This window comes from Mustela nigripes, chromosome 17 (genome assembly GCF_022355385.1).
Source record: "Mustela nigripes isolate SB6536 chromosome 17, MUSNIG.SB6536, whole genome shotgun sequence".
Lineage (NCBI taxonomy): Eukaryota > Metazoa > Chordata > Mammalia > Carnivora > Mustelidae > Mustela > Mustela nigripes.
Genome location: NC_081573.1, coordinates 21,518,896 through 21,531,807, shown reverse-complemented (window position 1 = coordinate 21,531,807; position 12,912 = coordinate 21,518,896). Strand labels below are relative to the sequence as shown.

The following is a 12,912-nucleotide window of genomic DNA, read 5'->3' as shown; positions in this document are numbered from 1 at the left end:
TATGTAAAGGGATTTATTGTAAAGCATTGGCTCAGTCAGTTACGGGAAGCTGAGACATCCTAGGATTGGCATTCGGCAAGACAAGCTGGCAGACCCAAGGGAATCAGTGGGGAAAGTTCCAGTCCAAGGCCAAGTCCACAGGCAAGTGAAGGTGGCAGTCCCAGCTGGAAGACAGGCCAAGCGAGAGAGTGAATTCTCCCTTACTCAGCTTTTTGTTCTGTTGGGGCCTCCAACGGACTGGATGAGCTCCCCCGCTCCCCCGCCCCATATACATACACGCTGGCGAGGGCATTCTGCTTTACTCTGTCAGCCCATTCAGATAGCTCATCTCATTTGGAAACATCCTCCCAAACACACCCAGAGTAACGTGCGAACAAATGTCTGGGTGCACATGACCAGTGGACACACAAAATTAACCATCATGGGTGTACAGCAGCAAGCGTTTAATCCTGATGAGCTACAGGAGGCAGGAATGTCTCCTAGGTGGCCGCCGACCGAGGCTGGGCTGTCATTTCACGATGGGCTGCCTGAAAATGCACTTCCTTCTTTCCCTCCCTGCCCCCTCCTCCGGCTCCATCTCAGGGAGACCCCCAGAGCCCCGCGTGTCCAGTTTGCGTACAGGAGGTAGGCATGTGCTGATCCGTCGGTCTCTGAAAGGCTGGAGGGGGGTGTGTCCCCCACACGAGCCCCAGGTGTGTGTCACCCCACATGCTGGCCGCGGGACCCCAGGCTGGGTCCCCTCCGACGGCTCCCCTGTGCGTCAGCTTCCTTAGGAGGCTCCCTGTCATCTCCGGAATGACCACTGTAGAGAAATGTAATAAGGAACCTCACTCATGAAAACTTGGAGGCACGAAAGTTCAGGGACTAATTAAAAATAAATCTCATTAGTTTTTTTTTTCCCCCTCTCAAATTATGCGAGTGGTTTATTAATCTGGTTTTGATGTGTTACATGCATTGGTCCAGCCCGGAGTTGAGAACCTCTTTATGAAAATGGATTTGTGCAGGGAAGCCAGAGGTGGTTTTCAAGGGCTCTCGGCCGTGGGCAGGGTGGGCCGGTGGGCACACCCAGCTCTGTTCACCCGCGCCGGGAGGGCGTCTCAGTGAAGGGGACACTGGATGGGGTGCCCTCATTGGCTCTTGAGTGCATGCTTATTCCCAGGCAAGGACCACCCTTATGTCCTGCAGGACCCTCCAAGGCATGTGTGCCCAGCTGGGGGCGGGGGCCGGGATCATCCTGCCTCCTGACGGAGGCTGTGTCTACACAGTATGGTAGCTACCACCTGGTCACAGGAAAATGCGGCCAATAGGGACAGGGTAATAAGAACAATAGTATTAACAGTGGCCAGCACTGTGCCGAGCCCTGCACGTGATTTCCCTCCTCAACCCTCACAGCAACCCGGTGACCAGGGGCCACCCAGATATGGGAAGTGACCCACTCCAAGTCTCCTAGCATTGACTGCAGGGTGCAATCCAGATCTGTCTCCGTATGGCTGTGCTGTATTGATTTTTTTTTTTTTTTTTTTTTACTTTTCTGGGTGGATTTTTGGGCCTGTTTTAGGGAATTAATGCAACATTTCTTTGACAGTGTGTGTCCACACCATAACCAGCGGGAGGAAAGGAAGTGACTTGTACCCACAAGGTGTGTTGACGCAGCCTCCCGGCGATGTAAAAGGGAAGTACTGTACACCCCAGCTCCTCCTTTACCCCTAACTCAGACTGGCCTGCGGCCAGGCCTCCTTGACCCCACGTGCCTCAGTTTCCCCATCAGCACAGAGAGGTTAGGGAGGCAGTGAGGCAGGGAAGCGGCCACTGTGGCACCTGGAAGTGTGGAGGGTGGCGTGGAATGACTTGCCGTGTCAGAAGACGATAAATGACCACTGCATGCCGATTTGGAAACTATCTTTCATCTTCAGAGAGCTTCCCAAGGGCCAGCTGGTCTCTAGATGTGGGTGGAAATGTGAGTTCCGTGGGCCTAACCCAGGTGCCTAACCCCTGATGTCCACATCCCTTACCTTTAATGCTTCTCTGTTTCCTCTCCTGGCTTAAGTTAACCAGGCTATTTTAAATGGTCTTGAAAGGACACTGAATAAATATTCAAAAATAGATTGGCTGAAATGGGGGCTTTCCCCTCTTTTTTTTTTTTCCTAAAAGGAGAGCATGTGTTGTTGTCATTAGTGAGGGACAGTCACCTGAATAATGACGGGGGGAAAAAAAAAGATCTGCTTGCCCCCCAAATAATTCTTTTTTCCCCCCTTTTTGTTTTGAATTAAAATTCTACCTTTTTTTTTTTCATTTCTAAGATGAATGAAAAGCCCATTTTACTTCTCCGCGGTCCCCCAACCTTGCTGTTCCTGCCTTAATGACATCCCAAACTTTTGTTGAAAATAATTGATTGAATTTAAATTTCCTTAAAAGTTTAAGAGGTAATGTTACAGTATAAATTTCCTACCAAACACTAAGTAGGGAAATATCCATTAGTGAAATTAACTACAGTTTCTAGGTAGCTAACAATGTGCCGTATACAGTAGGGCATGGCTAATGAACACTGCAGTGGGTGATATTTCATTATACAAATTAATGCTCACATTTTAATGGGAAAGTCACATAATGAATCTCGGCTTCAGTGACAGCAATTAGAGACACAGATTGTCCCCTTCTGGACAAGGCACTGTTTAGCAATAAGCAGCTGTGTGAAAAGTCTTCAGGTTTACAACATATATATGCTTTGGGGGAATTAGTGTACAATTTATATTAATGTACTGAAGCTCTGCTGAGAAGGCACCACCGTATTTATCTCTCCTGGTATTAACTAAGTAAAGACATGTAGAAAGACTAAATAAATATCAAATAGAGGATGCAAATACGGGGAAATATTCGGTTACTCGACTTAAAAGTTAAAACACTTTTAGATATTTAGCGCATACACATGTTAGAAGCGAGAAGCCCTCCTTAAGAGCTCCCCGAAGGGATTTGCGAGACGGGTAGTGTGAGTCCGCCCGCTCTTTTCGGAGAGGTGCTCTTGAGGGTTCGCCCCATTCAAACGAGGGCCAAACTAACTTCCCCCGAAATGGTGAAGGTTCCTTGGGCTCGTCGAGTGCAGTGTAGAGGCTCAGTGTGATGAAAGACATGCTCATGTAAAAATAGGTACAATGAACTAATTAAACCCCTCGGTCATATGTTTCTAAAAATTTATGGTACAGAGACCCGAAGAAGTTATCAATGTTATCCTGAAGTTGAATATACATCTTGTGCCATGTGTCTGTGGGTAACAGCTTTAATGTGAGATGTTTCCAGTAATTCATTAGTCTGTTGGAATGATGAACCGATGGGTTTTTTTTTTAGTTCAGTAGGCCTTTTTGAACAACCCTCTCTTTTCTAGAAATGTACTGTTTGTGCCCATATCTTACTCCTTTAAAATATTGCAAGAGGTTCCCCCAGAGAAGGCCACTGGTGTCCACCTGCTTTCCCCAGTAGGCGAATCGCTCAGTACTGGGCATCCTTTTCCCTGATCCAGTCTTCCAACGGGCTGCCCTGTGCGGACCTGGACTGTAGACGACAGTGCTGGGGCCCTTGGCGATGTTTGAGGTTTTAAAGCAGGTGCCACCATTGAAAAACCAGGATATTGCATGTAGAAATCTGGGTGTGGGGCTTTTCTTAGCAGATGGCAGAGGTTCTCATGTTCCCAGCTGCTTGGTGCCGGTGGCGGTTGCCCTCTAGGACAGCCATCTACCCCTTCCCTGCTATTCTGCATGTCCCTGTGATCGGCCTGTCTCTGAAGACATCCCATTGTCTGGTTCCAGCCACAGGCAGATGAAATCACAGCGGATCCTGAACATCATGAGGCAGCTGGAGAACTCATGACCCCCTACAAAGCTTAGGGCAGTCTCAAGGATCCTCTGTGTAGATTTGGGCCACTATGTGGCCTAAGTGGCCCATCATTCATCTAGATGGAACTGCTGGCAGGATCTGGGTCTGCCTGTGCCACGGGGCTGTGTGGAGAATGCTGGGTGGCCCCCTGACTCATCCCTTGCCAGAAGCCTGGGGCTTCATTCGAGTTTGCCCAGCACGCTGGGGTCGAAGCACGTGGCCGGCCACGGAGACCCGGACTACGAAGCCTCTCAGCACCGGGAGATTGGGCAGCTGTCGGTCACCAAACCTGAGAGAAGAGCTTGACCCCCCTCAAAGCCTGCTAACGGCGCTGACGGGTTTCTCCCCACCTAGTCCAGGCTGGTGTTAGGGGTTTGCCCCCTCCACCCCTCAGTACTCTGAAATGTGCCCTTGCAGGGAGTCCTGTCTGGGTCACAGGCAGGAGGTTTCCCGTGGACGGCGAGCCCCTCGGGCTGCCTGGGCTTGTCCAGAAGACGCCCGTCCCGGATGACTCCTTGCCGGGGTTTGCCTGGCCAGGAGCATAGCCACGGGGGTGCTGGTTGTGGGCTGAACCCTCTGTCATCCCCTCTGCCCTCTCAGGGACGAAGCCCGGGAAGGTGAGGGATGGAGGCTTTCAAGGTGAGGGCCGTAGTGGGTATCGCTTCAGGGTTATAAAGAAAATAATAGCGAGGATTTGGGTTTTTATTATTAACATAAAAATCCAAAGGGGTGGATTTGTCCCCTAGAACTTTGCTCTGGAGCACTTCTCTGGGAATTGGGGTGCTAGGAAGCATCACCCAGACACAGCCTTAGGGAGCGAGGCAGGAGTTGGAACCGTGCAGAAGGGTCCTTCCGTTGGTGTGAGCAGGAGGTACAGAAAGGCCAGTGGAGGGCTTTCTAGAGCCTGTGTGTGTCACGTGCAGCCAAAATAACCCTTGAAAACACACTAAATAGCTCCTCGTCTAGCAGGGCCTGGATGCTTGGGGACTCCGATGCTAAGAATGAGCTCTTCCTTTTTCTCAGCTATGGCCTGTTTTCCTTGGAACAGTGGAGGCCAAAGCCTATTCTGAACGTCATTGTATTTTTTAAAGATTTATTTATTTGAGAGAGAGAGGGCTCAAGCGTAGGGTGGGAGGAGGGGCCGAGGGAGAGAAAAAGCTCCAGCAGACTCCCCGCTGAGCATGCAGAGTGATGCGGGGTTCGATCTCACAACCCTGAGATCACGACCTGAGCTGAAATCAGGAATCAGACGTTTAACCGACTAAGCCACCCGGACTCCCCTATTCTGAACTTTAAAAGAGCAGTGGGTTGAACCGAAATTTATCTCCTTGTGCTGTGTGAGTTATGTATGTGGTGTGTGTGTGTGTGTGTGTGTGTGGTATGTATTTGTGCATGTGGTGTGCACGTGTGATGGGTGTGTGGTATGTGTGTGTAGTGTACATGTGTGGTGAATGAGTGTGTGATATGTATGTATGTGTGAGTGTGTACGTATATGTGTGTGCATTGTGTGTATAGTGTGTGTGCATGTGTTGTGTGTATAGTGTGCATGTGTGATATGTGTGTGGTATATGTGTGTACCATGTACACATGATATATGAGTGTGTGGTGGGTATGTGCTGTGCGTGTCTGTGTGTGATAATGTATATGTGTGGTGTGTGTGTGCATGTGTTGTATGTGAAGTGTGCACATGTGGCCTATGAGTGTGTGTGGTGTGTGTGTGGGTATGTGTGTGGTGTATGGTGTGTGTGTGTATGAATGCTGTGCACATGTTGGATTGTGATGTATGTATGTGAGTGTGGTGTATGTGGTGTGTATGTGTATGAGCTCCACTTGCTTTAGCAACTCTATGATCTGTCTCCGCTGAAAGCGATGGGAACTGGGGCCTTATCTCTTTGGTTCCTCACTGAACCGCCCTCTCTACTTGGGGAGTGGAAGGTCATCATTCATTCAGTCAAAACATTGTGTGTCGGGACACCTGGGTGGGGGGCGTTCAGCCGGTTAAGCTCTGCCTTCAGCTCAGGTCAAGATCTCGGGGTCCTAGAATCGAGCCCTGTGTCAGGCTCCCTGTTCAGTGAGGAGCCTGCTTCTCCCTCTCCTGTTATCTCTTCCCCTGCTCATGCTCTTTCTCTCTCTCAAATAAATAAATAAAATCTTTTCAAAGAAACCATTGTGTGTGAATGGATCCGCACATTTCTGGGCATGTGGGTGCACACATGGGTCTCTGACCCCATTCAGGAGACTCAGTTTTGCTCTTGAGGTGGGTTTTAGAGCTGACACAGGCCTTAGGGAGTACTAAGTCTTAAGGAGTACCACCATCCTACATTATAGGTTGAGGATGCAAAGGTCCCAGGGTAGGAATCCTGTGCCCTGGGCAGTGGAAAATCATGTGGGGGCTCTGGTCCCCAGTGCAGACACTCCAAACACTTCCTAGGGTCCAGAGCAGACGACCTTCCCTGCTAAGCCATCCCGCAGTGTCCACCCGGTGAGCCCTGCAGTGCTTCTCTATCCAGGATCTGCAGAAGCCCACATGGGGGCCTTTGAGAGACCCAAATCGCAGCCTTCATCCCCGGCCAGTGAGCCCAGAATTTCTGGAGGTAGAGGTGGAACCAGGTATCAGCATCTTTTAAAGCTCCCCAGCAGTTTCACTTCGGCTTCTTCAAAATGTACTATTTACCCCACATCAGAATCCCCAGGGACACTTCCCCCAGACCTCGAGGGTCAGAACCATGCATGGGGTTCCATAAGTAAGGTCTTAAAGTCTCCTATTGATTCTAATGCATGGTCAAGTTTGATAACCACTGCTCTGGTACACGTTGCAAGTGTGTGTCCTTTGGAAATGGACATCCCTGGACATCCCTGTGGTCCCCGCCCCTCACCCCACTGAGGCCTGAAGGCAGAAGTCCATGCTCTCCCTCTGTAGCTCCTGCTAACGCACACCCGTGCATTCTCGGCAAACCCTTTGCCAGATGCACTTTAATGACTTCCAGGTGCATTTCTGAAATGCAACCTGAGTCTCACCCAGTACCTGCAGGCCTCACCTCTGCCAGTTCTCAGTGCAGGGCCCTCCACGAGGCTCCCACTAACCTGGGGAGGCAGAATTCTGAGTCTCTGGTTAGGCTCTCCTGGCACAAGCCCAGCTACTACCCCCTCAGCTCCAGGACCTCCTCCTGCTCCCACTTGGTCACCGAACTTCCAGGTCAGCTCAGAAGAGCCTGTCCACAGTGCTTGTCCCACCAAGAGTTCCATGGCCTCTGATGAGATGCTCAAAGAGCATGGCTGGGGTGAATCTGAGTCTAACACAGGGATTGACCCCAAGAAGTGGGAGAACAGTGTCCGAGGCCATAGATGCCTTTAGCTCAACAAGGCTAGAGTCTTCTGCTCGATCCGTGTCATTGGTGTAGCCAGAGGCAGTTGGGATCTTTCCATTTAGAGAAATACATCCCCAGCTTGCAGGAGTGAGGCGCACAGAGCCACCATTTTGGAAAGGCAGATGTGGCTTCTCCAACATTACAACACGAAATCTGGAGATGATGCGGAGTCCCCTGCTCAGAACCTGGGCTGGTGGGCTTCTTATTTACGGTACCCAGGAATCCTTCTCCCGTCTTCTCAACTCTGTTACCTCCAAATGCCCTGTGCCTTGGAGACTCCACTGAGGCCCGGTGAAATGTTTTCGGGAGGCACTGATCACCGACAATTTGCTGTTGCTTTTTACATCAGTCTGGTTTACACCAGCAATGGCGGAAGGGCTGGGGGGACACTGAGTTTCCTGGGAGAGTGATTGTGGCGATCGACAGGGCGCCGCCAGGAATCGGCTAACGGATGGCCACAGCCCCATTTCTCCCAGGGAGCTTTTCGGTTCCAAAGTCTAGAAAAGACCCCGGATTGCAAACAAATTCCTGGAATATATTTAAATCCACATCTGTTTTATTTTCCTCCCCTTCCTCTAGCCCACAACGCGGGCAGGTCCCGGCTGTCCATTACGGTAGCTTTTCCATGGTGGCAAGAACAATAGAAGTTGGGTGTTGAATTTAAATAAATATTTAATTCATGAAAATGATCTTATATGTTTTAAAACACTCTTTAAAGCTATTTTTATTCTCTAGAAAGCGCTTATTATAGGTAAATTACACATTTTACTACCGGAGCGTTAGGTTTGCCATTAGTACAAATTTAAGGCACTACAAAGACCAGTAGATAATGTTAATTTCAAATACAGAAACTAAATATATTTTGAACCTTTTTATTACTCATTTTCTTTTAAGTTTTATTGACTGCTTTTTATCTTAACTATATGTCTTTACATGCCGCAATCATAATGCACGGTAATGGTATTAATATTTTATAGAATCGGTATTTATAGTTCTTTATTTAGAAACAATGCAGTAGGTCTGCAGATATCTGAGCTCGTCTGGAATGGTGCCCTCCAAATAATGATAAATTACTTGTGCAGTATGCCATTTGCTAATTATATCCATGATTTACTGCAGAGCGAGACTTAAATCATTCATTTCAGTCTTGCGTAACAGTGCCATAAAATTTTTAGGTTTAAAAATGGTTTCCATGTGTATAATTTAAACAAATTTTAGAGCTATTGTATACACAAAATATTGCAACCACCCATTTGTTACATACTTTGTCTTTTTAAACTTCTACTTTTAATGATCACTGTGGTTGAAATTATTATGCTTAATTTTCATAATCATAGCTTTTAAATCTACAGCCGTTTTCACATGTTAGATAAAGAAAAAGATAGCTAATTGTGTGTAGATAGTATGTCATTCCTGAATAGTCCCAAATGGTACAAAATCATTAAAAAAGCTTAAGAGTACGAATTATTCTTCTATTAAAAAACAGTTGTTCTCTAACTAATTATTAGTTTGAGCTGCTTTGTTTCCAAGAACAAATGTTGATCCTTCTAGCCTTGTTCGGCACACCAAAATGAGATAAACACTTTTCTCTCTCTCTCTCTCTCTCTCTCCTTATACCGAACTCTTGCAGGTGAGAAACCTTACAAATGTCCCCACTGTGACTATGCGGGCACCCAGTCAGCGTCCCTAAAATACCACTTAGAGCGGCACCACCGGGAGCGGCAGAACGGAGCCGGGCCCCTGTCTGGACAGCCCCCAAACCAAGACCACAGGGACGAGCTGTCCAACAAAGCCGCTTTGTTTATCAGGCCAGACATCCTGAGGGGGGCCTTCAAGGGTCTCCCTGGAATCGACTTCAGAGGTGGCCCTGCTTCCCAGCAGTGGACAGCAGGAGTGCTCTCGTCCACAGATCACTCGGGGCAGGCCGCCGGCATGACTTCCGAGGCCCCTTCGGACACGCTGAAAGGCACCGACCTTCCTTCCAAAAGCGCCCACTTCTCCGAAATCGGAAGAGCTTACCAGAGTATTGTGAGCAACGGTGTGAATTTCCAGGGGTCCTTGCAAGCTTTCATGGACAGCTTTGTCCTAAGCTCCTTGAAGAAGGAAAAGGACATGAAGGACAAAGGCCCGTCTGACCCTCCATCCATGAAGGTGCATGGGCCGGATGGCGGGGAGGACAAAGCCGGCACGAAGGCGGTCCCCAGGAAGTCGGAGAAATCCCAGTACGAGCCTCTGGACTTGTCGGTGCGGCCAGACGCCGCGTCGCTGCCGGGCTCATCGGTGACCGTGCAAGACAGCATCGCGTGGCACGGCTGCTTGTTCTGCGCGTTCACGACCTCATCTATGGAGCTCATGGCCCTTCACCTGCAGGCCAACCACCTGGGCAAGGCAAAGCGCAAAGACAGCGCCGTCGGGGTGACAGTCAACTGCAAAGACCAGGCCCGGGAGGCGGGCAAGGTGGCCCTCCTGCCCTCGGCACAGTCGAACAAAGAGATGGCACTCTCCGGCCTGATCGGGCCTCTAGAGGCTGCTTCAGAGAAGGCGGCCCCGGGGCCGGGCAAGGAGACTCTGGGGGAGCCCAAGAGCGGCACGTGGCCTGGCCTGGTGGACCCTGCATTTTGCAACTTCCCGTCAGACTTCTACAAGCAGTTTGGCGTCTACCCGGGCCTGGTGGGCTCGGGCACCTCCGGCTCCTGCCCGGCCCAGGAGCCCGACGGGAAGGCCCACACGGAGGACGACGCCCCGATCCTGATCCCCGAGACCGCCAGCAAGAACGCTACCGACGACCTCTCCGACATTGCCTCCTCGGAGGACATGGACTCCTCCAAGGGAGAGAACAACGACGAAGACGATCTGGAGACGGAGCCGGAGATGATGAGCAAACCCCAGTCCGCCCTCGGCAAAGACGGTGGTGGCGGCGGCGGCAGCGACGGCGGCGACAGCCTGCTGCCCGCGGGCGCCCCTCAGCCGGTCCAGGGACTGGTCTCGCCGGTGCCCCCGGCGCCCGAGAAGCAGTGGCACGGCCCGGGCCTGCTTCCAGCCCAGGACCCCTCGGCGGGCCTGCCCAAGCCGGAGCGGGGCCCCCCGGGCCTGGAGAAGCCGATGAACATGCTGTCGGTCCTCAGGGCCTACAGTTCTGATGGCTTAGCAGCCTTTAACGGACTTGCGAGTAGCACAGCAAATTCTGGATGTATCAAGAGGCCAGACTTGTGTGGTAAGTTTTAGAATCCTCTTCCTTTAGTTCATTTCCCAAAACATCAGTGCTGAATTGTGCATTTTTAAAAAATGAGGTAGACTCCTCCGTTAGCACATTTCGAACTAACCACGAGAACACCCCAGCGATGCTGTAATGTACAGTGTAGACAATCACGAGAGTCGATTTCCTTTGGAAGTTCTAGCACGCCCGCTTTTGCGTTCGGGTTCCCACCCCGGTGACCCGAAATGCCTGTACGGAAAGCGCGGAGGGGGGTTGGGGTCTCGCAGTGCGAACTGTTCCTGTTTTTAATCTCTAACTCGAGGGGGAGAATATTTTTAAAAACAAAACCAGAAAGACACGGTAACTTGCAAACCCTTCAGTATTTTTAACTTCTGCGTAAGACGGCGAAAGACAGTTGCTTCCTGCTTTGCTAAGCCAAACCTGCTTCCTTAAGCTTTTCTTTGTATCGACTTAGAGGGTACAAAAAATCATATCACACTAACCACACTGTAGAAATAAAGTGATCCTCTCTCCAACCAGAGAGATTGTTTTGGGGTGTTTGTGACTCATCTTTAGACATTCCAAACAGCAGTTACTGTGACGTTGGCCTTCTATGATCGCCTTCTGTCCCTCTGTATCTTCACCTGTCTGTCCGTTGTTCTGACGAGAAATGTGCATTGTGAAAGCCCTGGCTAGCAGGGTTGTGATCCCACGTGTCTTGGACTTATGCCTGCCTGATCTTGTTAGCAAATTGGCACTTCTTTACCTCCTTCAAGAATACGGTTACCCCAAAGTAATTCCAGATCTTAAAATGTAATAATAAATGTGAAGCCTAGAATTGGATCAAATGAACGTTGGGGTGGGCAGGGACGATCGAAGACGTTCTCTCCGCTCCCAGATACCCGTATCAGAAAGCCTTTCTCCGAATAGCAGCCCGGTGTATTATTGCCAGCCCCTAGATGTCCCCCTTGGAGATAAACGGTTGTGGGACTGTTCCACGTTTAATCTATAAATGGATGTCTGTGACTTGACTGCACCTGTTGAGGAAAGGAAAGGAAAGGAGAGAAGGAAGAAAAGGAAAGGGGGTATTTCTTACGCTCTGACTTCTGATGTCGCTTTGAGCACAGAACACAGAATTCAGGAAGCTGGGCTTGGTTCATAATTGAAATTGGTATATTGGTATATTTCTTTTCCCCTCTCCTTCCCTCATTCACTAAGAACTGGATCGAGTAATCAGAAATATATATTTTTTGAATTGTCAAAAATCACTAAATGGATTTCTGACAGCTCAAAAAAATATTGACAGTTCCTTATGCTGAATGATTCACAAGGCCCCGTTAACCAGCACCCCAGCTCTATTTTTACCCGCATACAATTCATTACTTTTGAAGCAATTAAAAACAGTGTTTAAAAGAAGGAGAAAAGGGTTTTATGTCAGTCCAGTGTTTTTCCCCTTTTCTTCCTGGAGGAACAGTGTGTAAGTCCTTTTTTCTTTTTTTTTTTTTTTAAATTTCATCATTGTTTTAAGTTTGTGACTTTTCTTCTCTTATTGTTGTTTGGGGATTGTTTTAAAGTCTAGATTCAGTTCTTTCAAATACCTATGTAGGACCACAGTTCCTGCCAGGAATCCATGCATCAGAAAAGATCCAAACCTGGCATGTTCCTGAGCTCATTCTTATTGAAATGAGCTCCTATTACCCCTATTAATTTTCCCATCTTCCTATCAATGCCGAAGGAAGGCTTGCCTGCCTTGGAGGAGCTTGCACGGGTGTCCTTCAGCACAGGGGAAGTTGGAGGGGAAGGCAGCATCAGGGAGCCTATTCTAGTGAGCCTGGTCCTCTGAACCCCTTAGACACGTCTCTCCCCCTCCCAAAAGCAGCTTACCACTCTCCCCTGACAGCTCTGGGGTATATGCAAAAAAATTTTGCTTAGTTAACCTTTCAGCCATTGGGCAACAGGTCCTAGGGTACGTGTTGTGGCCCCTTGCTGGAAAGGGGAATGAGGACCCTCAGTCCAGCCAGGCAAAAACCAGGCATCAGGGTCCAGGCCCTCCTCCTACTCAGGGTCCAAGTCAGGGCCCAGGCCTCCTGCTCTCCTTTGCACTCGTGGGAAGATGCCAAAACAGATTCTGGCCGTAAACTGCCTATTTTTAGCGAGCACATGTTCTGCCTTTCATTCGGACCTCATTGCTTCTGTATCGTCTTGCTTGAGCTTGGGAGCAGGCAAGGGAGGCCTTTCCCTGGCTCTTGAGCTTGCTTCGGGTCGGGCAAAGGCTCCATCCTCTTGCCTCTGGGACTAGCCTGACCCTGTGCAGTGTTCACTCCCCCACTCCCATATGTGGCCATAATCAAAACCCTCTTCTTATTTTCTTACGGGCTGCTCTGTGTCCTGGGGCCCAGGAGGGCCAAGCATACTCATTCTTCCTAAGATGTTGGGGGAGGGGGGTCTGATATCCCACTGGATTCAGAATGGGCAATTGGG

At 49.6% G+C, this 12,912-nt stretch overlaps 1 protein-coding gene across 10 annotated transcripts in view; it reads left to right on the top strand.

The window, feature by feature from the left end:
* Positions 1-12,912, top strand: part of ZNF536 (zinc finger protein 536) — a 421,739-nt gene that overhangs the window by 271,232 nt on the left and 137,595 nt on the right. For 9 of the 10 annotated variants that reach the window (XM_059383931.1, XM_059383936.1, XM_059383930.1 and 6 more), the window contains 2 exons: positions 1,586-1,639; positions 8,866-10,449. In XM_059383931.1, the coding sequence (XP_059239914.1) occupies positions 1,586-1,639; positions 8,866-10,449 (1,638 nt within the window). The remainder of the gene's footprint in view (positions 1-1,585; positions 1,640-8,865; positions 10,450-12,912) is intronic. The other variant, XM_059383939.1, reaches the window with a different exon arrangement.